Source organism: Plecotus auritus (assembly GCF_963455305.1).
Source record: "Plecotus auritus genome assembly, chromosome: X".
In the NCBI taxonomy this organism is placed as follows: domain Eukaryota; kingdom Metazoa; phylum Chordata; class Mammalia; order Chiroptera; family Vespertilionidae; genus Plecotus; species Plecotus auritus.
The window spans coordinates 4,686,860-4,712,167 of NC_137784.1; the positions used below are offsets into that span (position 1 = coordinate 4,686,860).

The 25,308-nt window shown below is 46.1% G+C and overlaps 1 protein-coding gene across 2 annotated transcripts in view; it reads right to left on the minus strand.

Moving 5' to 3' along the window:
* The window catches only part of ARHGAP6 (Rho GTPase activating protein 6), a 544,919-nt gene that overhangs the window by 338,987 nt on the left and 180,624 nt on the right, over positions 1–25,308 (minus strand). The window contains exon 1 of one of the 2 annotated variants that reach the window (XM_080652455.1): positions 1,613–1,822. The exons of the other annotated variant lie outside the window; for it this stretch is intronic. Coding sequence (XP_080508581.1) covers positions 1,613–1,657 — 45 coding nt within the window. The 5' untranslated portion in view covers positions 1,658–1,822. Of the gene's footprint in view, positions 1–1,612; positions 1,823–25,308 lie in introns of those variants that run through there. 2 annotated transcript variants of the gene reach the window in all.

Sequence of the window (25,308 nt, forward strand, 5' to 3'; positions counted from 1 at the left end):
ATTCATAGAATGAACAGACCAATTCGACTTGTTTAAATGAAGGAGTCAGTTCTCACCTTTCTTCCCTTGCCTTATAAATGGTACAGAGACCTTACAAATTAAAGGGCACCGGCTCACAACTCAACATCTGGAAAAGGTGGCAGGGTGAGATGCTAATTGGGAGGAACAAGCACAGACTCTAGATCCTTCTGTGCAAAGAAACCTCTGCCGGAAACGGGTTACCCTTAATACCACATTAAGGGGCAAAACACGAGGCCCCTATTGTCTCCAAAAAATGAACAAGTATTAGGAATTTACTAGCATCTTGCTTGCCATTTCAAGACAAGTAACTGGCAAAACTACAGAAAGAACCATCATAGGCTCCTAAATCGCTCACCAGGGAAGGGACCTTAACAATTGTCTAGTTCAGACCCTCTTTTTACCAGCCCAGCAAAGGGAAGCGGCACTCCTGTCCCCAGCACTCCTGTCCCCAGCACTCCTGTCCAGTTTGACTCCTTTCTTGAAAAAATGTCTTTTTATGTGGAGAGTGCATTTTGGAGGACATGAATTTCAGACCCATAACTGTCTTTATTATAAGCATTAACGATTCTCTTTTTTTATTGTCTAAAGTTTTACATATGAGTGTTAAGGATTCTTGTCTTAACTCTCCGCATGCTTCTCTCCAATTTTGAAAGCTGGCGTTCAGCACGGGCAACCAACCTCAACAGCGTCAAGGAAAACTCAGTCAAGGAGCAGACGACAGAACAACCCCAAGGCCCCCCCCCCCCCTCAAAACAGCACATCTTACAGCTGGAAAAGAAATGTGCAAAGATTGCCTTCAGCTAGCAAGCTGCCTGCCGCTTCCTGGAGGCGCATCCAGAACCTTCGGTGCTCAGGCCTCGGAAACCCCTTTCTTTTCTGCCTTCTTCTCTCTCTCAAACATAAACTCAATCTGGATTTAGCGGAGCGGTCATCAACCTTGAAATCTTGACTCCTTTCTTAAAGGAAACAAACCCCCTGCGCTTGTTGTCTGTTGTGTCCTGCGTGACCCCAGGGCGTGGAACACAGTAGGTCCCCAGGAAATGTTCATGGAATATCCGAGTCACCTGGGAGAACAGAGACCGCGGACAGAAGACCCCAGGCTCCTGGTGCATGGATCAGAGAATGTGCGACACTCCGTCCCGCTCAGGATTCAGCGGGAAACGTACACCCTCTTTCTAAGGAGCAAAGCGGCTGCACCCCAACGCACATTTCCCTGCGAGCCCTCTCGCGGCACGCTGCGATCGCCCAGGGTCCCTGCCTTCCATCCCGCTCCATCCAGTCCCTGCAACACGTCTGACTCAAAGCTAAGCTGAGCTGAGCGGGAAACCTGGGCCCGGCCCCCAGAACCCCGCTTCTCAGCCCAGGCCCAGAGGCGGTAGCCAGGTTCGACTCGCACACCCAGCGCCAGGGTGGGGGCTCCCCTTCTAAGGGGCAGTGGGCACTGGGGGGCACGACGCACGCAGCACCCTCCACTCAACTCACCATACCACCCAGGACCTCTGGGGAGCCACGGAGTCCCCCAAAGACCAGCTGTCCCTCCCAGGCCGGCCCAGTGGCGCCCCCTGTCGCCCGTCTGCGCCGGGACACTCACCGCGTAGTGCAGCTGCGGTTTCTCGCGGTACGCCGGGTCCCCCATGTCGCTAGCTGGGAAGATCGGGGGTCCCCGGCACAGCCTGGGGTCACGACGCCTCTCCCAGGTCCCCTTATTTCACCGCCATCCCGGGCAGACCCCGGACGCGAGCGCTGCTCCCAGCCCGGCCGGAGCGCAGTGCCAAGTGCCCGGGGCACCGGCGTCCCACCGCGGAGCTGGGGACAGGGAGGAGCCCGGCGAATGGGCAGGAGGAGGAGTAGCGGCAGGAGGAGGAGGAGGAGAGGGAGGAGAAGTTGGAGGAGGAGGAGGAGTTGGAGGCGAGGAGGAGGGAGGAGGAGGACGGGGCGGGTAACGGGGGGAGGAGGGAGCAGCCGAGTCAGTGTCGATGGGCGGGCGTTCAGTCCTTCTGCGCCCAGCGGGCCACTGTTGCGGCTGCTGCCACCAGCTGTTGAAGGCGACAGCGACCTAGCGCGCCCACGACAGGTGTCCGGGCAGCAGGCACTCCTACCTCCTGCTACCCCACCCCCGACGGGGCTGCAACCCCAGCCAGAGGGCAAGCCGGTTGCCAAGATAGACTTTCACTAACTTGGGAACGCGCTCCAGGGAGGGCGGGGTTTCGCGTTTGGAAAGCTCTCCTTTGGGAAAGTCTCGGCCACGGGAACCCTAGGAGGGGGCAGCGGGAAAGGAGCCAGGAACGCTGCCCCGGGGAGGGGGCGGTGGGGGGTGGGGACTGATCCTGGCAGGGAGGCCTGGCTAGAGGGCGGCGGGCCGCACACTTTGCGCAAAGTGAGTCCCGGAAGGCTTGCAGGACCTGGGCATGGCCGGGGAACACACTGGAAAGGAGTCCCGGAAAGTGTGGGGAACCTGAGGACCCGCATTGGTGCCAGGCTGGACCCAAGGGGTGGTGTCCTCCTAGCGCTGCTTTCTGTGTCTTAGTTCTTAGGAGCAAATCACAAAAGGACGCGGCAGGGATTTGGACATAGAAGAAACATAGGCATTTGCCAATGCTGCTGGGTCAACCAAGTCGTTGTCAGCACCCCCTGAGGTTCCCAGCACCGCCTAAAACTGGCCTCTGCTCTGCAGGCCCCTCGTGGAAGCTTGAACTTTCTCTTTTCAAATATATTTTTATTGATTTCGGAGAGGAAGGGAGAGGGGGAGAGAGAGAGAAACATCAATGATGAGACAGCATCATGGATTGGCTGCCTCTTGGACACCCCACACTGGGGATGGAGCCTGTAATCCCAGCATGTGCCCTGACAGGGAATCCAACTGTGACCTCCTGATTCACAGATCGAGGCTGAACCACTGAGCCACTGTGATTTCTGCGCTCCCCACCAGCTGAGTCTAGACAAGGCAGAGTTTCAGCCAGAGTGGACAATCCAGACGCAGTGAAATCAACCAATCCCAGCCACGAAGGGGTAACTACCAAGTGGAAGGTGGATTTGTGAGTGGCTCATGTCCGTTTTTGAGGTTCCCACCGTACTGAACTCCCCGGGTGGCCCCCCACCTGCCCTGTGGCGGTAGGGTGGGTGGGAAAATAGGACAGGGCCCCCGGAGCGCTTATCATTTGGTTGGACCGACCACCCCCTGGATTAGAATATTTTAGAACAAGTGGCTGCATGATTGTAAAGAGCACTGGGAATGTGGAGCCAGGGGTGCAGGTGTCCTGAAGACTCTACTAGGCAATCCCTTGATGGTTCACCTGCTAGAAAACAAAGCTTACATCCACTGAAGCTGATCTGATCATGCCTATCCTCTGACCCAACAATTTCACTCCGAGATAAGACAGAAAAAATGGGCCAGTGGCCTTCCGTGTGCAGGAATGTTCATAATATCTTCAGGCAGGATCACAAAAAATGGAAACCATCTAAAGGAATGGGTTCTTAGCCCAGCCGGCGTGGCTCAGTGGTTGAGTGTCGACCTATGAACCAGGAGGTCACGGTTCAATTCCCAGTCAGGGCACATGCCTGGGTTGCAGGCTCCATTCCCAGTGTGGGGCGGGCAGGAGGCAGCCTGGTCAATGATTCTCTCATCATTGATGTTTCTATCTCTCTCCCTCTCTCTCCCTCTCTGAAATCTATCTATCTATCTTGAATAATAAAAACAAGTAAAAGAATGATTTTCCAACCTGCAGATGCCAGTTCAAGGTTGAGATGGCCGGAACCTCTCCCTGCAGCTCAGGCGCCAGGTGGGACCCACCCTGGACAGGTCACCCTTCCATCCCAGGGCCACTCACACCCTCACCTGCACCCACAAAGACTGGGACAGTGTAGACAAGACCATTCACCTCACAGGCACATCTTTGGGATGTGGGAGGAAACCGGAGTCCCCAGAGAAAACGCACACAGATGTGGGGAGAACTGCAAACGGCACGCAGACAGTGGTCCCAGCGGGAATCAATTTTTTTTTTTTCTCATCAACGTTAGAACAAAATGAAACGACCATGTACAAAACAACATTACCCGGGGATCTGCTTTATTTACATTTTAGAAATGACTCTGCCTGCTAGTGTATTTCTTGCTAGATTGTCAGTGCTAAGTTGGAGTTCCATGTTCAAGTGCCACAGAGCTGCTTGGTTCGGTGTGTGAAAGGTTTGGGGAGCTAGGACAACACATTTAAGAAATGATCAGCGCATGGTGCAAGGCTCTTAAATTCACCTCAACGTGAATCGTACGCCTCTCCAGTTCTCAGTGCACTTGTTCAAGACTTGGGGAGGGACCTAGGTTGTGCAGAACTCTAAGAGGTCTGTTAAATCTTAAATAATTTGCCCTAGTCAGCCGTGGGCAAACTACGGCCCGCGGGCCGGATCCGGCCCATTCGGCTGTTCTATCCGGCCCGCAGAGCCGAAAGAGCGGAGGGTTCTCTTGCTCTCCCCTCCGCTCCTTTACTTTGAATTTATATTAGTTCACACAAACACTCCATCCATGCTTTTGTTCCGGCCCTCCGGTCCAGTTTAAGAACCCATTGTGGCCCTCGAGTCAAAAAGTTTGCCCACCCCTGTGTGGCTCAGTGGATAGAGCGTTGGCCTATGGATCAAAGGGTCCCTTGGTTGCAGGCTCCTCCCCAGCCCCGGCCCTGGTTGGGGCTCCTGCAGGAGGCAACCAATGGATGTGTGTCTCTCACATCGATGTTTCTCTGTCTTTCCCACCCTCTCTGCAAACCAATGGAAAAATATCCTCAGGTGAGGATTAACAACAACAACAAAAACACCTTAATTAACTTTTTTCTATTTGCTATTGAGTTGTATGAGTTCTTTATGTTTTTTGTATATCAACCCCTTATTATATATATGATTTGCAAATATTTTTCCAGTTCTGTACATTGCCTTTGCATTTTGATGATTTTGTCTTTCGCTGTGCAGAAAAGTTTTTAGTTTTATGTGTCCCACTTGTTTATTTTTGCTTTCATGGCTTGAAGTTTGGGGATTGAACCAATAATTCTTTGCTGTCCTCGCATCCTAGGATGTTTAGCAACGCCCCTGGCATCCACCTGCGAGATGCGAGTTTTATCCCCTCCCCCAGCTAGGGCAACCCAAAATGTCCCCTGGGGGCAAGGGCAGGGGCAGGATCTCCCCTGACTGAGAAGCACCGCTTTTAGGAAGTTCTGCATCCATAAACCTTAGAGCTTAACGCTGCCTGTCTTCTAACTTTCTGAAAAGAATCATGAGCATGTTTTTATTACATCTGGCTTCTTTTACTCAACATCGTGTTTTTAAGGTTCTTCCGAGTTGTTCTGTGTAGCTGTAGCTGGTTCATTCCCACTGCTGTCTCGTCCACTGTATGCGTTTAGCACGATTTATCTTTTCAAGTGCTGAGAAACATCTGTGTCCTTTCCAGTTTGGAGCTACTGGAAACCACACTGCTCAAACATCATTACACACATCTCCTCGTGCACATGTGTGTGCATTTTTACAGGGCACAAACCTGGAAATAGAATTGCTGGGTCATACGCAGGCGTAGCTTCAACTTCACTGGATAATGCCCCCAACAGTTTTCCAAACTGATTGTACCAATTAGAATCTTTATTTACACTACAGTATAAATAGACTGAGCATAGTTTATAGAAAGGCTGAACATAGTTTAGAGTTGTCTCTCTCTCTTCGAAGTTTTCTCATGGGGCTACAAGATAAAATTCAGGAAATCAAACACCAGGATCCGGAAGGAGAGATGGGGAAGGAGCCTATGGTCTTCCTTGTCCAAAAATCACGTCCCTTATAAGTGAAGGAGGACCAAGCAGGCCTGCTAGGAATTGGCAATGCCATTGCTGACCCATCCACAGTACAGGTAGAAGCAATGGGAACAGTATGTTTACGCTTTTGAGGGAGGCCCTTTTATTAGGCAGAGACTCAGCACACCGTGGGGGGGCGGGATCTTAGCAACCCAACTATAAACATAAAGGAATTGCCACTAAAGGAACTGCCATTTTGCTCCACAGCCATAATTCTCCCTTTCATATTAACCCTGATGGGGATATGGAGATGGGAGAAATCCAAGGAAGAATGAAGCTTTCATTCCTTTCATTCCTTTTTCCAGCTTAAGTTAGAAAGAGACAACTCCCATTCTGAAGACAGACTTGGTCCAAAGACCAGGGAATGAGGAACTCCTGGGGGTCCCAAGAATGGTACCCTGGGGGGTGTTGTGACATAGAACAGGGAAGAAAGAAAAAAAATGCACTGGTATCGCCTCTAATATAGCCCTCAGCCTTAATCACTACTACCAAGAATATTAAGAAGTTATACAAGGTGCGGCAAAAGTAGGTTTACAGTTGTGAGTACGTGAAACACAGTTTATTCTTGTAGTATTATTATTAACTAGAGGCCTGGTGCATGAAATTCATGCACAGGTAGGGTACTTAGGCCTGGCTGGTGATCAGGGCTGATCTGTGGGGCGACTGGTGGGACAATCGGGGGGGCCCCTGCTGGCACGTGCCTTGGTCGGCCTGGTGCTGCCCGATCGCCAGCCCCACCCCCCACTGCCACTGCCATTCACCTCCCTCTGTGAGGTGACCGGTGGGGTGATCAGGGGCCCCCAGTGGCACCCGCCTTGGAGGTGATGGGCGGGTTGACTGGGGGTGGAGGGTGGCACCAGCCTGCTTACTGGCCAGTCCCTTCCCCCAATTGCCCTGCCACCACCACCACCAGTAGCTTCCCGCTGGCACCCACCTTGGCTGGCCTGGACCTGCGGGCAGCTCCTGTGTTGAGCATCTGCCCCCTGGTGGTCAGTGTACATCATAGCGACCAGTCATTCCACTGGTCATTCTGCCATTCGGTCAATTTGCATATTAGGCTTTTATTATATAGAATTATTGTATTATTCTCCATACTATCCTGCCCCAAATGTCAAGTGCCAATTTTGAGAAACCCTTCATAGACATAAGAAATTCATGCTTTAATAGTTGTCACTTAGTAGAACATCTCACACAACAATTTTTCTTTCAGTGGAGCGAGTCCTACACCACCCAAGAAAACAAGGAGCAATTTCCCCAGAGCAGAAAAGCAGGGCCGGGCTCTGGGACCTCCTCCAGCCAACACAACATGTCAAACGGCTACCGGGTAAAAACTGGCCGTCTGTGTGATCTAGACTAGAAGCTACGGAGTCCTTTGGAGCACTTGGCTAGTCACCCAACGAAACTACTGTTTTCAAAGGCTCAGCAGTCTTATGAATGATGCTAACACCTGGCATTACTCTGGAGTCTGAAACTTCCAAAACAAGTTTAGATGTGATGTTGCCCCCTCCTCCAATTAATCTATTTTGTGATTATGATTTCATTTTTCGAGGGAACAGAACATTCCAGGCAAAAGTTACGAATTTGTTGTCAGAAGTGTAATAAAATGAGGAGAATGAAACAGAGTGTCCTTCGCATGCCAAGTCACTTAACCTGTCTGTGTCTCATTAATCCACCGAATAGAGAGAAGGAGCCAGTTTCAGATCTCAAGGAATGCTCGGTACATAAAATTTGAACAGCAATTTAAAGGGGCCGCCTTGGCCTTGCTGTGCAATGTGAGCCAACCAGAGAAAACTGCTCCAAACCCAATTTCTTATTTCTTGATTCTTTTTCACTGGGACCACGCTTTATGAAAGTAGCTCTCAGCCAGGTGCAATTTTGTCCCTCAGGGCACATTTGGCAAGATTTGAAAATATTTTTTTTAATCAAAGCTAAAATTTATGTGGTGCATACTCTGTGCTTGCTCTCAGGTACTTTCACATGTATCTTTTCCTTTGATATGTAAAAGCAACCATGTGAGGTATTTTACAGGTTGAAAAAAAACAACATAACGCAAACCTACTTCCTTGACTTATTCAGGTGAAAAGAAGGTTTACAAGCATTCCAAAATAAAAGCAAATGTGCCGGGGAGTAGGGGAGGCTGGGGGAAGCTCAATGGGGAAAAAAGGGAGACATATGTACTACTATTTGTAATACTTTAAACAATAAAATAAAATTTAAAAATAAATAAAATCAAACCCAACCAAGCATATGGTCTGTTTCCATTTCCTTTTATACATATTTCCATTTCCTCTACATATATCAGGATGTAGCATTAGAAGAGCCAATTCAAATGAAAGGGAATCTTTCTTGTAATTTTCGTCTGCAGGTGCTTTTTAACCTACCAATTTTCTACTCTAAGCACAAGAAACTTAAATGCTGTCAATATCTGAAATAACTTGTAAGGTGATCTAGTACTTTGAACATTCTGTTCACATAGAAATACAAGCCTAAAATTAGCACTTTTTCAGAGGCACTTTCTCAACAGAAAAAGGCAATGGTAACAGTTCAATGGGTGGAAAAGATTTAAATAAAATACCTTCAAGAAAATAAAAAAGAATGAAGATTTTTTAAATATATTTTATTGATTTTTTACAGAGAGGAAGGGAGAGGGATAGAGAGTTAGAAACATCAATGAGAGAGAAACATCCATCAGCTGCCTCCTGCACACCTCCTACTGAGGATGTGCCCGCAACCAAGTTACGTGCCCTTGACCGGAATCGATCCTGGGACCTTTCAGTCCGCAGGCCGACGCTCTATCCACTGAGCCAAACCACTTTGGCAATGAAGATACTTTTAATTGTCACAACTCGGGGGGTGGGCAGTAGTGCTACTGGTATTTAGTGGGTGGAGGCCAGGGATGGTACTAAACATCCCACAATGAACAAGCCAATTCCACCACCTCCCAACACACACATACAGAATAAAGATCTGGCCCCAAATGGCAATAGTGCTACGATTGAGAAACCCCGCTTTACATATAAAATTGCTCTGATCAAAATAATTCTAATACATTAGAATCTAAGCATCAGACTAGGACGTTTTCATTATTTCAAATTTGATTGCCATTTTGTTCACGTTCATACATGTAGCACATATGGAAACACATTACCTGGAGAGATTATAAGATGTCTTCTCCCTTTCAGCAGAAGATAGGACAAGAAGAAAACAGACCAACCTCAGCCAGCTTGCTCAGTGGTTAGAGCATTGGCCCAAGGACTGAAGGGTTGAGGGTTTGATTCCAGTCAAGGGCACATACCTCAGTTGCAGGCTCAATACCCAGCTCCAATCGGAATGTGCAGGAGGCAACCAATTGCTGTCTCTCTCTCACGTCGATGTTTCTCTCTCTGCATGTCCCTCCCCCTCCCTTCCACTCTCTCTGAAAATCAATGGAAAAAATATCCTCAGGTGAGGAATAACAAAGCAAACAAACGAAAAAAGAAAACAGACCAGAAAGAAATGGCTAATATCAGTGTCTGAACGTATGGTCTTCAGGACCATGTACATCAGTATCACTTGGGGTGAGATTTTTAAAAGTAGATTGTGAGGACCTCCCCAAACATACTGAGATAGGGCCTCTTGGAGCATCAACTCACAGTTAACATTTTTAGCAAGATCCCTTGATATAATGTGCAACACAGTTTGAGAGCCATTGATGTGGTGAGACTAAAATGCAGAAACTGATGCTTAGAATGGTTGAGTGACTCATTCAAGGTCACGCAGATAGCGTGAGACAATGTCAGAATCCATCCCTAACTCAATTAATATTTGAAAAAGGGGTAAAGACAGTCTTTCTAATAAATGGTGTTGGGAAATTGGACAGATACATGCAAAAAAATGAAACTAGATCACCAGCTTACACCATACACAGAATAAACTCAAAATGGATTAATGACTTAAATGTAAGTCATGAAACCATAAAAATCCTAGAAGAATACATAGGCAGAAAATCTCAAACATTTCTCATAGCAATATTTTTCCAGGTAGATCTCTTCAGGCAAGAGAAACAAAAGAAAAAATAAACAAATGGGACCACATCAAACTAAAAGGCTTTTTCACAGCAAAAGAAACGATTAACAAAATGAAAAGGTAACTCATTGAATGGGAGAACATATTTGTCAATGATACATTCAATAAGGGGTTAATATCCAAAATTTACGAAGAACTCATACAACTCAACACCAAAAAACCAACATTCCAATGAAAAAATGGGCAAAGGACCTGAATAGACACTTTTCCCAAGAGGACATTCAGATGGCCAAAATTAAAACCACAATGAGATATCACTTCACACCTATCAGAATGGCTATCATTAATAAATCAATGAGCAAAAAGTGCTGGCGAGGATGTGGAGAAAAAGGAACCCTCGTGCCCTGCTGGTGGGAATGCAGACTGGTGCAGCCGCTGTGGGGAACAGTATGGAGTTTCCTCAAAAAATTAAATATGGAACTCCCATTGGACCCAGGGATCCCATTTCTGAGAATATATCTGAAGAAACCCAAAACACTAATTCAAAAGAATATAACCACCCCTGTGCTCATTTCTGTGTTATTTACAATAGCCAAGATTTGGAAACAGGCCAAGTGGCCATGAGTAAACGAGTGGGCAAAAAAGCTGTGGTATATCTACACTATGGAATTCTACCCGGCTGTAAAAAAAAAAAGAAAAGAAAAAAGAAAAGGAAATCTCACCTTTTGCAACAGCAAGGATGGACCTGAAGATTATTATGCTAAGTGAAATAAGCCAGTCAGAGAAAGACAATTACCACATAATCTCACTTACTTCATTGTGGAATCTAATGAACAAAATAAACTGATGTACAAAATAGAAACAGAGGCATGGGTACTTGGGTCAGACTGACAGCTGTCAGAGGGAAGGGGAGTTGGGGGGCTAGGTGACGAAGGTGAAGGTATTAAGCAACTCTAAAATGTCATAGTCAATGTTTTATCCCTTTCCTGCTTCTCCGATTATAACATGTGTGTGTGTGTGTGTATAAAACACATAGACATAGGGTGGGGGTAGGTGGAGGTGGGCAAAGGGGTGGAAAATGACCTTGCTTGGGGTGGTGGGTGCACAATGCAGTGTGCAGATGATGTTTTATTGAGTAGCACACTTGAAACCTGTATGGTTTTGTAAACCAATGTCACCCCAATAAATTGAATAATAAATAAAATAAATGCCACCATTAAAAAAAAAGGTGAAAACTATCCCTACGTTTATGACTCACAAGCAAGAATTGGATCCATTTGTAGCGATCGAAGAAGAAATGAAAATGACATTTGTCCCAGGTCACCACAACCCAGAGGCCGCTAAAGGACCTGCTACATTCTCCTGTGGTGGTGCGGTTTTCTCCCCACTGTCTCCATGACTGAGGTGGAGAGAGAATGCTGCTGCACGTGACTCCTTTCAAAGCTCTCAGGATAACTGATCTCCATTAAACTGTATTTTCCCAAACCATAGAATTCCTTTTCTCACATTAACCTGTCAAGAAATGACCAAGGTGCTTAAATTACACAAATTATTAGTCCTTTTAGATTTCGCGAAGGGGGAGAATCCCTTCAGAGTCTATTGAAAAACCTTCCCCATTTATAAAATAATTCTTTGTCTCCCTTCCCGGCAAACTAAGCTACCAGCCACTGGTTCCCTGCTGTTGATGGGAAAGTCTGAGATCTGGAACAAAGAGAGCTGTTTTGTACATCACGGTCGACGATGTGAGGACTTCAAGGCTATCGGATTGCATTTCTATAAGTCCCACTTCTACAGTGGAGTGATGGGGGGAACAAAGAAAATTCCGTCTGTAAAAGTGGAGCGAGGACATGGAGACAGCGATGAACAATTTGAAGGGATGTCACGTGTAAGAAAGGAAAGCCTTGTCAGTTGTCTCCAGAAGCTGGACAAGGACCAAGAGTGAAAGTTATGAAGACTCAGATTTTGACTCAACAAATGAAAGACCTTTCTACATTTGACCTGGCAATTCCACTCCTAGGAATATGATGACAAGAAATGAAAACATGTCCACACAAAAACTTGTACACAAATGTTGATAGCAGCATTATTTATGATAGCCAAAAGATGGAAACAACCCAATTGTCCATATACTGAGGGAGGGAGGGAGGGAAGGAGGGGCAAGAGAAGGAAGGCAGCTATCCAGGGAGGTGGTGGTTTCCTCTTCCTGGAAATATTTAACCAGTTAACTACCACGCATCCAAAACGGAAACCATCCCCACACGCCACGATATTTTGAATTTAATTTAAAAAATCAATTTGCAATGAATACTATAAAAATAAATACATTACTCACAATTCGGGTGTTCTTGAATATTTTCAGCTGGAAATTCTCACGAAGAATGATTTTAAAGTTGGCCAGGGCTGCCACTTAGGGAAAACATTTTTTTTTATAGACGCGCGTGGCGTGTGGGGAAGGGCCCTCGCTTGTGTCTACAGACGCTTACGGCGTCCATGGGTTCAGTTGAGCCCGGATGACCATCAGTTGGCCTGGCTGCACTGTAAGAAGTTTCACTATAAGACCTGCAACTCTAAAGGGTCCTAAGTCAATGTTTTACCCTTTTCCTGTTTTATCCCTTTCCTGTTTCCCTGATTATAACGTGAGTGACTGAAGGCTAACGACTGGCTTCTAGTAATTCATTCAACCCATTCTTTCATTCATTCTTTCAATGCTGGCTGAAGTCAAGGCCTTGTGCTATTTCTCTCTTAATAATAGAGTTGCTTCTTACCTTAGGTAGAGGTACCAAGAAGCAGACCCTAAGATAAGGATTCATGTGCAAGTGATTTGTTAAAGACATGTCGCCAGGAGAGACTGGTCAGGGGTAAGCCGCAGAGGGTAGGAAAGGAGAAAGCCAAGTAACGGTGTGGTTTCTGGCTGAGTCCAGTCTTGGCCAGATCCGAGGGGAGCTCTGGAGTGTAAATTCCATCTTGGAGCTGTCCCACCCCAAGGAAAGGGGACTGAGCTTTAAGCTTCTCACACCTGCCCATCAAGGGCGGTGGGATGTCCCAGGGTGAAGCCAACTCCCAGGCGCTTCTTGCTCTTTGTGGGTACAGGGAAGTTGCTTGAGAACCCCACAGGATGGCCTCTGAAGGTCACAGATGTTGGTCATTAGAAGGAAACCACACAGAAGCTGGGGGATGGGACAGGCGGACAGAACTGGTAGGAGGCCTGAGATTTTCTGGGCAGAGCACCAATAGCAAGTGCTCACTGCACGTTTGGGTTGAAAACCTGTTCGCCCCTAAAGGCTTTTGGTGGCTCTGCTCCTGTGTCAGATCCTGAACAGTACTGACACTTGCAGCCCCCAGATGGATTTCCAGCAAGGCCAGGTATGAGCTGATCATCCCACACATCTCACCCCAGGTTATTCCCTTCCTGGCTGATAAATACTTCACATGGCATCTCTTTCCACATTAGACCTGTTTCACTTCCTCTACTGACGACCTTCTGAAGTAGTAAACCCTCTCATAGCGTCAGCATCACAAATTGTCATTTAGCCACTTACTTTAATTTTTTTAAAAATATATATATATATTTTTATTTCAGAGAGGAAGGGAGAGGGAGAGAGAGAAACATCAATGATGAGAGAGAATTATGGATTGGCTGCCTCCTGCATGCCCCCTACTGGGGATTGAGCCCACAACCTGGTCATGTGCCCTTGACTGGAATCTAACCCAGGACCCTACAGTCCGCAGGCTGACACCCTATCCATTGAGCCAAACCGGCTAGGTAGGACTAGCCACTTAGAAGATTGGGCGGGTTCCAAAAGCTGCAAACTCATGGAACCATGTCTGACTGGGTGACTGGACTCACTGGACTCCGCCCTCCCCCTGGATTATCACAGTTAGGTCTAAGAGGACAAGCCCCAGCCACACAGTAAAATTTTCTCTGCTTTATCAATCACCCTATGACATCATTTGCTGATTACCATCTTCATTGTGAGAATGAAACGTGTGTGTGTGTGTGTGTGTGTGTGTGTGTGTGTGTGTGTGTGGCAGTTTGAAGAATGCCTGGCCTCTATAAGCTCTCTAGTAATGCTTACTATTTATTTTTCTAAAAAATATTTTTACTGATTTCACAGAGGAAGGGAGAGGGAGAGAGAAACATCAATGATGAGAGAGAATCATGGATCGGCTGCCTCCTGCACGTCCCCCACTGCAGATCAAGCCAGAAACCCGGGCATGCGCCCTGACTGGGAATCGAACCGTGACCTCCTGGTTCATAGGTCTACGCTCAACCACTGAGCCACGCCGGCCTGGCTAATGCTTACTATTTATTATAACACAGGTACAGAACTTCTCTTCAGTTGCACGAATAGCTTTTTGTCCTCAAAATTGTTCTTCCTGCCAAAGGACTTGCAACAATTTTTCTGACCAATTTCAACTTTGAAAAACTTTGGTTTTTATTTTTCTTCCTTTTGCAAGTTCTTCCCAGCACCTTTTTCTTCCATTTCCTCTGAGGATATCATACAAGATGGAGTTAATGGCAAAAGTCCTCTGCAGCGAGCAGAAAGACAGTAAATATTAGGTGCACTGGGGAACAAGGCCGGGGCGGGGAGGGGGGGTGCAGAGACAGAAAGCTCCCAGAACCTCTTAACATACTTTGGTGGCGAGGAGTGAGCCAGAGGGCGTGACTGCGGAGCATGGCTTTGTTTGTGTCTTCGAAAGTGCACAAGTTGAAATTCCATAAATAGAGGAGCTTCTGTACCACTTTCTATTGCTAATATTTTCTTTTCCTCTGACGTCTGTCCCCAGCATTTCAGTTCAGGGTTAGCAATTAATAAGTGCAGTGGTGATGGATGTTAGAAGTGTTACAGGGACACGAAGCATTATAGACGAATCCAGGGAAATACCAAGGGTGAAAAATCACCATTTAAGTAATTTACAGAAACCTGGAAAAAAAACAACAACACGTTGCACTCCAATGTTTTTTATTTTGTCTACACTAAAGGAACACACGCAGGGAGATGTTTTTCTCAGATCTGGCACAGGGATCGGTAAGAATGGTTTCTACATTTCTAAACGGTTGAAAGAAAAATCCAAAGAAGAGTGATGTTTCATGACAAGTGCAAACGATACAAAATTCACATTTTGGTATTCACAGATCAAGTCTTATTGGAGCACCACTATGGCCACATGCATGCATTTGTTGATGGCTACTTTCTTTTTTTTTTTTTAAAGAAATTTTAAAAATATATTTTTATTGATTTGAGGAAGGAAGAGGGAGAGATAGAAACACCAATGATGAGAGAGAATCATTGATCGGCTGCCTCCTGCACGCCCCCCACTAGGGATTGAGGCCGCAACCCAGGCATATGCTCTTGACTGGAATAGAACCCTGGACCCTTCAGTCCGCAGGCTGATGCTCTATCCACTGAGCAAAACCAGCTGGGGCTGTTTATGGCTACATTCAACAGCCTGATATATCTGGTCTTTTACAGAAAATATTCGCTGACCCTAATTTAGAAAACTAAAACAGCACTTATTTCGTTTGATTTTGTCTACTTTTGGTTTGCATCTTCTCCCTCTTGGAGTTTTACAAGCGCAAAGGAAAACTATATCCTCCATAGATCCGTTTCTATTAACATCTCAATCATTTAGTTGCATTTACGATGCTGAAGCAGACAGATAAACCAGAACCCAAATTGGACTCTGCTACTCCACACATCTGAGCTTTCAGAGACACGTTTATGTTATTTCTTCCGGAGCAATAGAATCAGAACCATAGCAAACACTGCCTTGTTGTGTTTGTATTTATTCCCAAAGCACTTGTTCAGAGTATTTTCCCCTCACTGTTTTCTCAGTTTTATCGAATAAAAAGCTTTCCCTGTGTCTTCACCTTGCAGGTCTAATCCTGCTTTTCAGACACATGCTGTTCCTTGCTATCCCTCGCTCCAGACTTGACTGGGTTTGCACCCATCTGCACCAAAGTCACTTTTATACCACACCCTATCATGTGCCCTGACACCAGAAAAGCAGAAGATTCTAAAGCGTCTATATCTATATTTGGCCCTTGGAGTCTGAAAATTTTATCTTATCTTCAAAACTCTAGGCCACGCAGAGGAAGTGAACTTGAGCTGCTAACGGTTCATTTATTTTTATAGCATAAACTTTTCACTAGGCTGTGACTAGGCTGTGTGGACAAATATATGTGAACACAGAATGTTCAGACTAGTCCGTATTCTGGGAGGTATTCCGAAATCCAACCCATTTTCTACAACTAGCACAATGCTTAAAGCATCCTCCTCACATTCTGAACATTCCAAGATGCAGCCATCCACCACCTTCTTGGCTTCTTGGCAGGGGAGATGCCCTTTGACATTCTAGGCCACAAATCGAATGTGAGTTTGTGTTTTCAAGGGGTAAACTCCATCCGTCTGTAACATCCTTCTTTCCCCATCACATCCATCACCTCCCTTCCCCACCCCTTCCCCACCCCTTCCATGTTTTCTTTGCCTGTGTGACTCCCACTAGCCTCTCTGGACTTCCTGGACCCTATAGACCCCCTCCCCATCAAAAGGATGTGTGCGCCTTCTGGTCAGACCTCTTGTGAGGGCATTTATCTTGTCTGTTTCCTCCTGAAACACTGTCCTCTTCAAAGACAGGGCCTGTCATACCCATCTTTCACCCCCAGAGCCTGGGCCCATGCCAACTGTACAGCAACCACTGGAGAAATGTCTGTTGAATGCTGCTATGAAACATGATTGCAGGAGATGAGAACAGTCAGCAATGGGAGGGTATAGCACCTGCACGTCTAGAAAGAACCCGAACTGGAATTCACTGCAATGGCAGTGACTGCTGCTTGAGGTCACCTGGTGATTTAGCCCAAAGAATCCTTTCCTGATGCCCAGTCTTGACTCCCATGCCCAGTTGTTGAATGTCGCAGGTGCCTCACGGTTATCATCAGAACAGGATAATGTGGTATTGAAAAGCAAAACCTTTTAAAATCGTAATTCTTGCCCTTAGGAAAGAATAAATCCCTCCTCTATGAAAGGAAAGTCTGCAGGAAATCACAGAGATGCTGTCCAATCTCAAGGCTGACATTTCAGGTGATAGAATAAGCATGTTCCAGGGCCTTCTGCAAGGCAATCCAGCATGGCTGACAGGTAAACGTGGCTCACAGAACAGGAGCTTCTCAAGGGCACATCAGTCTCCATAGGGTTTAGGAGGCAGGACTGTTCACTTTGGTTTCTCGTGAAATAAGCAGATGCCACTCAAAGTCCTGTGATAACTGTGAGTTCCATCTTTGCACATTCACCCCTCCTCAACTGTTAGCAGGCCCTGAGACCTAACTCTTCGGTGGTTTGACACTAAGGGGGCACCAAGGCGCAGAGTACCTTGCTTCACCTAAGACAATGTTCTCCAAATACTTTAAACCCGAAAGCAAGAAGCCCAGTTAACTTATGCCTGCAAGATCTTGGCAACGGCACCCTTGTTCTAATGGCCCCAGCCCTCCCCCCCCCCGCCCCACTCCACTCTCCTCCTGGGACTGTTAAGAAGAAAAGGGGGCCAGCTGGTGTGGCTCAGTGGTTGAGCATTGACCCGTGAACCAAGAGGTCATGGTTCGATTCCCAGTCAGGGCACATGCCTGGGTTGCAGGCTCCATCCCCAATGTAAAGCGTGCAGGAGGCAGCCGATCCATGATTCTCTCTCATCATTGATGTTTCTCTCTCTCTTCCTCTCCCTTCCTCTCTCTGAAATCGATAAAAATATTTTTTTAGAAGAAAAGGGAGGGAACAGGGAAGTTATTTCCCTAAGGAAGAGCCCCCTGTGAAGTGGGGTAGGCCACTCACTGGGGCCCAAGTAGCTGGGTGGGTATCACTTCGCCTTCTACTGCCGGATCTTAATTTCCACAAAAACGCGAGCCACGCCATTTTCTGTGGTTTCTCCTAAACTGATATTTGGATTTTTTTCCCCCTCAAAAAATTGTTTTCTGAGGAGTTACCAGAACTGGTAGCTGAGATTCTCATAAACAGCCAGCTGTGGTTCCTTCTCATCACTTGTCCGCTATTTTTTTCTTTCTTTTGGAGGATGGTCATTTTAAAATCTATGAATGTCACTATATATAAACATATATATACTGGTACACATATATATAGACATATGTGGTTACATATTTTCATATATATACACACACACACAGATACATACACAACACACATAAATATATATAGTCTAGAGTCTCAGATACATAAAAATGATGCCACAGTTTTAAATTATAGATTTTGGATAATGATGGAAATATGAAAGAAGTACATCTTATGCATGTACCAGAACTTTTGGATTGAATATTTAGATTTACAAGTGTTCAATTATCCAAATTTAGTTTTTAGCAGTGCCTTTTTTAAAGTATGGCCATCAGTTACTGTAATACTTGGATTAGTACATTCTTTTTATTCATTTTTAGCATTTAATATTATTCTTTCTTTTATAATTCCTCCTTTGCATCCACGTGAAGGAGCAAATTTAACTCAATGTATTAGCTAAGAATTTGGGAGATTCTTTTAAAAGACCTGGCTACTGGCCTGGTCGGTGTGGCTCAATGGTTGAGCGTCGACCTATGAACCAGGAGGTCACGGTTGGATTCCTGGTCAGGGCACGTGCTCAGGTTGCACGCTCGATCCCCAGTGGGGGCGTGCAGGAGGTGGCCGATCCATGATTCTCTCTCATCAATGATGTTTCTATCTCTCTTTCCCTCTCCCTTCCTCTCTGAAATCAATAAAAATATATTTTTTTAAAAAAGACCTGGCTACTTTTTTCTGACCTTCTCATTTAAAACCTGCCTCAATTCCTGGCTTTGCGGACTAAAACTTTAATCCTTCTTAAAATTTAAAATTGATGTGTTTAGAGTACGCACATCTTAGCCAGCCTCCCACATAAGACTGGGCAGCCAGCCAGAATTCAAGAGTGCAATTGAGGCAGACAACACAGCACACAAACGGCTCCCCCCAGCCTCCAGCACCTCTTTACAACTTCACAAAGTTTAACACTAAACAGAAATGAAAAAAGAAACCAACTTCCTTCCAAATTGCCTTTTCAGGATCCATAAAGTGCACATTCACTGACCTTGCAGCCTTCGCTTTGTGGCCAGAAAGCCCAGGGGCACAGGCCTGCTCAGTGGGTTAATCCCCTGCAGCTTAGATACAACCTTCTCATCCTCCCCAGGGATACTTGGGGCTGGGACCACCGGGATGGCCACACGGGCTATCGAGCAAAGCTGGAAACAGCGAATGTATTCCATTTGTTACTGAGACTGGAATACAAACATAGACTCAAACAAAGGGCCAGGCTTGTTGTGTAGCCTAGTGTGGTTGTCTTACAAGAAAAACATTTCAATAGGAAACTGGCTGAGAACAGCACTGCTATGTTTCCATCTCTTTAATGGGGGGAGGACACCTTATTGAAATACTATATAAGTAGAACAGTGCTCAACTCAGTGCATTTGCCCAAGTGAACACCCCTGTATAATGACTGCCCAGAACAAGGAAAACCTCCTCGCAATCTTTAGCCCCTAAAAGTAACCACTAGCCTAACCGCCAACACCATAGATGTGTTTTGTCTTTTTCAGAACTTTAGATCAGTAGAAGCCTCTGGCTTCTTCCATCACTATCACATGTTATAGCATGTAGTAGAGCTTTATCTTCATTACTGAGAAGTAGTCCATTGTATGAATAAAACACGACTGCCTTTCTTTTCTACTATTAGAAGACATTTTACCAGCCTGTGTTATCAATAAATAGTGCTGATAGGAAGATCCTAGTATATGCATTTTGATGAACAAAGGGTCCCAGGTTCGATTCCGGTCAAGGGCACATGCACTGGTTGTGGGCTCAATCCGCAGTGGGGGGCGTGCAGGAGGCAGCCAATCAATTATTCTCTCTCACCATTGATGTTTCTCTCTCTCTCTCTCTCTCTCTCTCTCTCTCTCTCTCTCTCTCTCCCTCTCCCTTCCTCTCTAAAATCAATAAAAATAGATTTTTTTTAAAAAGAATTATGTCTCAGCAAGGGTGACCACTTGAGTTCCCTTCCTCCTTTTTCTTTCTGTCAGAGATATGGGCATGACGGCTGGATTTAAGCAGCCATCTTGTGATCATGAGACAACCTACAATATGAAAGCTAGCACTAAGAATAGCAAAACAGAGAGAACCTGGGACACTTATGACTGTTGAACTGCTATACTAGCCCAATACTTTCACTTGTTTTATATGGGAGAAAAAATCCCCCTATCATGTATATGACACTCTTATTTCAGTTCTATACTGGAAGTCAGTGTGTCATTCTTAATGGGTAAAAGAAAACTCCCATCCTATTTTAATGTATTTTTATTCCTTCTATGTCTTTATTGAAATTGTAGCCTTTTGTTTTATTGTTTAGCCAAATCATCCATCATCATTGAACACTTAGCACGTGCTCTTTTATCTTTCTGTGCTTTTTCTCTGTTTCTGTCCTGTTTCCTCCCCTTGGTCATATACTTTTTGTTGGAGAAGACATATTCCATCTTTCTCAGTGTCCACAGCACTTAAAATTAAGCTCCTCATGTGTAGTTGGTGCCCCCCAAATAGCTCCTTTGGTGATAATGTTTATGTTAAAGATGGTGAAGAACATCCTTCTTTGGGCAAAATGATAGCACATTTTTTCTTCAGGAAGACAGTTAAAGAAAGGAAACTTTGGGGTCTGTGGACAAGGGCAGGGATGGGTAGCCTCTTAGTAGGCATACAGTTCTGTAATACCAATACTCTAAACCTAGGAAACTCAAAAGCATGCTCTTTAGAGCACTTTTTAGTCTTTCAGAACACTAATATGAGATGGATTTCCCAGTTGTTTGCTCCTATCATTCTTTTTTTATTGCTGACAGTATTATAGATGTCCCCCTTCCCCCCCCCATTTTCCTTCCTCCGCCCATCCACCAACTGACACCAGGCCTTCATCACCCTATTGTGTGTGTCCATGGGCTATGCATATCTATATATATAAAAGCCTAAGTGGTCTTTCGACCATTTGACAGTAGCTATGACACGCACTGAGCACCAGGGGGCAGACGCTCAACACACAGGTATGGAAACATGGAACAGACTGATGAATCTCAGAGGGAAGGGGGGAGGGGGAGGGTGGGAAGAGATTAACCAAAGAACTTATATGCATACTAGAGGCCCAGTGCATGGATTCGTACACCGGTGGGGTCCCTCGGCCTGGCCTGCAGGGATCAGGCCAAATCCATGCACTGGGCCTCCAACATCCCCCGAGGAGTCCTGGATTGCAAGAGGGCACAGGCCAGGCCGAGGGACCCCACCGGTGCACAAATCCGTGCACCAAGCCTCTAGTAAGCATATATGTTCTTTGGTTAATTTCTTCCTGTCCCTGTCACTCCCCTCCCCTCTGAGATCTCAGTCTGTTCCATTCAGCTGAGACTCAGGTGATCAGAGAATGTTTCCTTACAAAGCAGGGTAAAGGGGCTCACATCTCCTGGTTGCTGCCCCTTACCGTTGTATACAGCCACGCTCACTCCCTCCTCAAACACTATATCCTAAGATAGTATTGTATATAATTTGAAAGTATGAATTAGACTTTCCAAAGTACACTTCAATTCAACAATTTTAAAACAGACACTTCCAGCATATTTTTCTATAGTCAGTTTCCCTTAGTTCGCATGGGGCTATATTTTGGGTTAAGACTGTTTTTTGGAGTTGACTGTTCCAATGGGAGGTTACTGGACTGAGAACCACAGGGAAATATGGCATATTTGCCAACTCATTGTTCTCAGCCAATATGGAAGATCAACAAGATCCAGGAAATACCTAAAAAGTCTACTAAAATTGTCCCATCTGGTTTTGGCTCAATGGATAGAGTGCCAGCCTGCGAACTAAAGGGTCCCAGGTTCGATTCCTTTGGTCCTGGGTTCGATTCCATGTGTTTCTCTCATATCAATGTTTCTCTGTCTTTCCCTCTTCCACTCTCTTTGAAAATAAATGGCAAAATATCCTCGGGTGAGGATTAACAAATAAAGTCTACTGAAATACAATTGAAGATAAAAAGACAACCTTCATTAAAGTGCTAGAGATGAAATCCATTACAATTTTGATGCCAGATGTGCTCAGGGAGAAAACATCACAGTGTGGAGATAGAGAGATTGGAAGAAGGAATGTGTTGTGAGTAAAGCCATCTGCCTGGCTTCATTTTTTTCTGTCAGAGAGCTGCAACTTTGTCTCCCCAGAGTTTGACCTCCAGGGTTTTATCTGAGGTAAAGAGAAGATAAGGCTCTAGGAGGCTGATAAAAAAGAAAAGTATGGGAAAGAAGAGAGATTTTTATCCACCATCTCAAATAGTTTCCATGAATTTGTGTGACTTAAAAATCTAACAGCAGCTGATACTGAGTTGCAGCTCACCAAATGAACGCTGACTTTTCCATGGAGTGGTCTCACATAATTACTTTGCATTCATTATGGGCTGAAAATCTAGCCTTCATATTTGCAGGTGAGAGGCTGGTTCTGATTGCAGGTTGGAGTGCATATTACTACCTGGAGATTTTTGTGTGTCTGTGTTTTATTTGCAAAGGTATACGCCAGGAACTACACAATCCAAATGTCCACTCAAGGCTTTAACAAGCAGTCTTTTCTACATGTGACAGGATTTATTGAAGAAGAAAAACATTTTCTTTCTTATTCTTAAGACCAAAGGGAAGATTGCTTTTTAAACCACCTCTGATTTCTTCAACTCCCTTCTATTGTAGCCCAGTCTGTTATAAACTTGTTCTCTTCTGTCTGAAGTATTTATTGCAAAGCACTTTTCCAAGCAGGAAGCCTGATCCCAGTAATAGTGTGATTGTAAAACCAATGTAAAAGCCATTATAAACTCAGTAGCAACTCCTCCTTACTTAGAACTTTCAACTCTCTTTCTATTGAAAAAAGAACATTCTTTTAAGAGCACTGTTCTTTTCCTTGTTGTCTGAGTTCACTTTGCCTACTTGGTCAAAAGCTGAATTTGTGCCCAGCCAGGTGTGGCTCAGCGGTTGAGCGGTGGCCCAGGAACCAGGAGGTCACCAGTTTGATTCTACTCAGGGCACATGCCCAGGTTGCCTTTGTGGGCTCAATCCCCAGTAGGGGGTGTGCAGGAGGGAGCCAATCAATGATTCTCTCTCATCACTGATGTTTCTATCTCTCTCTCTCCCTCTCCCTTCCTCTCTGAAATCAATAAAAATATATTTTGGGGAAAAAGAACAACAAAAACCCCGAATTTGCCAAAAATTCAGTCTGTAGACCATATGGGCATGACGTGGTTAAACTTCCAGGCTTCTAAAAGTGGACAGGAAGGATTCAGAGACCTCTGCAGAGGAGAAATGCCTTTTGAGATTTTAGGAGCCTTTAAAATGTACCCATTCTTGAGAGCCAAAATGGCCACATTGCTAGGAAGCTGCATAATTTTGACCCCTACGTGAACACTCTTTAGAGTAGTGCTACTTATTATATCTGGGCAACAGACAAAAACATGATTATCCTATAAAAATCTAGGACACCCTACCCATGTGGCCCCTTCCCTCTACCACTCCATGCAAACCTGGGCTCAAATGTGCAGACAGAAGCCCAGAGTATGTGGGGATGTAGGCAATGGTCTTTTTCTCTACTTTTTCTTTTTTTAATCCTCACCCAAGGATATTTTTCCACTGATTTTTAGAGACAGTGGAAGAGAGAGTGAAAGACAGAGAGGAACATCAATGTGAGAGAAACACATTGATTGGCTGACTCTTGTACAAGCCCTGACCAGGGCCCAGGCTGGAAGGAGCCTGCAACTAAGGCATGTGTCCTTGACCGGAATCGAACCCGGGACCCTTCAGTCCATAGGCTGACGCTCTATCCACTGAGACAAACCGGCTAGGGCAGCAATGCTCTTTAGAACATCAGTTAAATGATACCGATCCCAGGGCTGTGCAGTATCAAACCAGAGCAGTGGTATTCAGCCCAAGTGTTCTGCCTCCCAGGGGACATTGGGTAATGTCTGGGGACATTTTGGTTGTCATAATGGGGAGGGTGTAGGGTGGGAAAAGTGGTACAACTGGCACCCAGTGGGTGGAAGCCAGGGATGCTGCCAAGCATCCTCCATTGCCAAGGACAGCCCTCACAGTAAAGACTCAGCCGGCCCCAAATATCAAGAGCGCTGAGGTTAAGAAACTTGAATTAAAAGTAGAAGCTATTCAACAGAATGAGACCTAAAGTAGGGAGGCATGGAACAGAATGACATACCTTCAATGTTGGGTTGGTGGATGAGAATAGATAAACCAAAGAACTTATATACTTATATGCATAGCCCATGGACAGGGGCAATAGGGTAGTGAAGACCTGGTGGGGGGTAGGGGCTGGGAGGAGGGGGAAATGGAAGATATCTGTAATACCATCAACAATAACAATATATTAAAAAAATAAAAGTAGAAGCTAGAGCAATGCCTAGGATGGGGCATGCCCATTCAAAAGCATACTGGCATGAGATCTAGAACACATGTACTACCTGCTGTGCCCAATGAATGCTGAACAGGGGATATCCAGTCACATGTTGGGCAGAGTTCACTTTCCATCACCCCACGTTCAAGGTTTAGCCATTGCTTCATGCAGAGGGAACAGAGTCAGCATCAGACACTTGTTATTATATACTAGTGGTCCGGTGCACAAAATTCATGCACATTAAAAGGGAATTAATTAGATGAAATATTTTAATATTGCTATTTGCCCTTTCTCTATAATAGAAGTGTCAGAGATGAAAGAAAATTAGTAAAATGTATATGAAAATCTCCCTCCTGTCAGAGTCTGAGGCATGCTGCAGGACCCAGAGTCAAGTCCCTGCCCACCCGTGCATGCACCTCAAAATTGCACGAGACCCAGACCCGGCCAGCCTCACCTCCATTGGGCGAGATCTAGACCTGGCCGGCCCCACCCCTGTCAAGCCCTGCCGGGCGAGGGGTGCAGCCTCAGTTCCCCTGGTGCACCCTCAGGTCCCCCGGCCTGGCGCCCGGGCAGGGGGAGCAGCATCAGGTCCCTGGGCCCAGGGCAAAGAGCGTGGCCTGAGGTCCCCCGGCCTGGCACTGGGGCAGGGGTATGCCTTGAGGTCCCCTGTCAAGCCCCGCCAGGCAAGGGGGCATGGCCTGAGGTCCCCTGTAAAGCCCTGCCAGGCAGGGGGCATGGTCTGAGGTACCCCGGGCCAGCGCTGGGGCAGGGGGCCCAGCCTGAGGTTCCCCAGCCAGGCGCCGGGGTGGGGGACATGGCCTCAGGTTCCCCATCCCGGCACCAGGGTGGGGGGAGCGCCTTGAGGTCCCCCGTCAAGCCCCACTTGGCCGGGGGTGCAGCCTGAGGTCCCCCGGCCTGGCGCCAGGGCCAAGGGCACGACCTGAGGTCCCCCAGCCCGGGCCAGGGTGAGGGGCACAGAGTCAGCATCAGACACTTGTTATT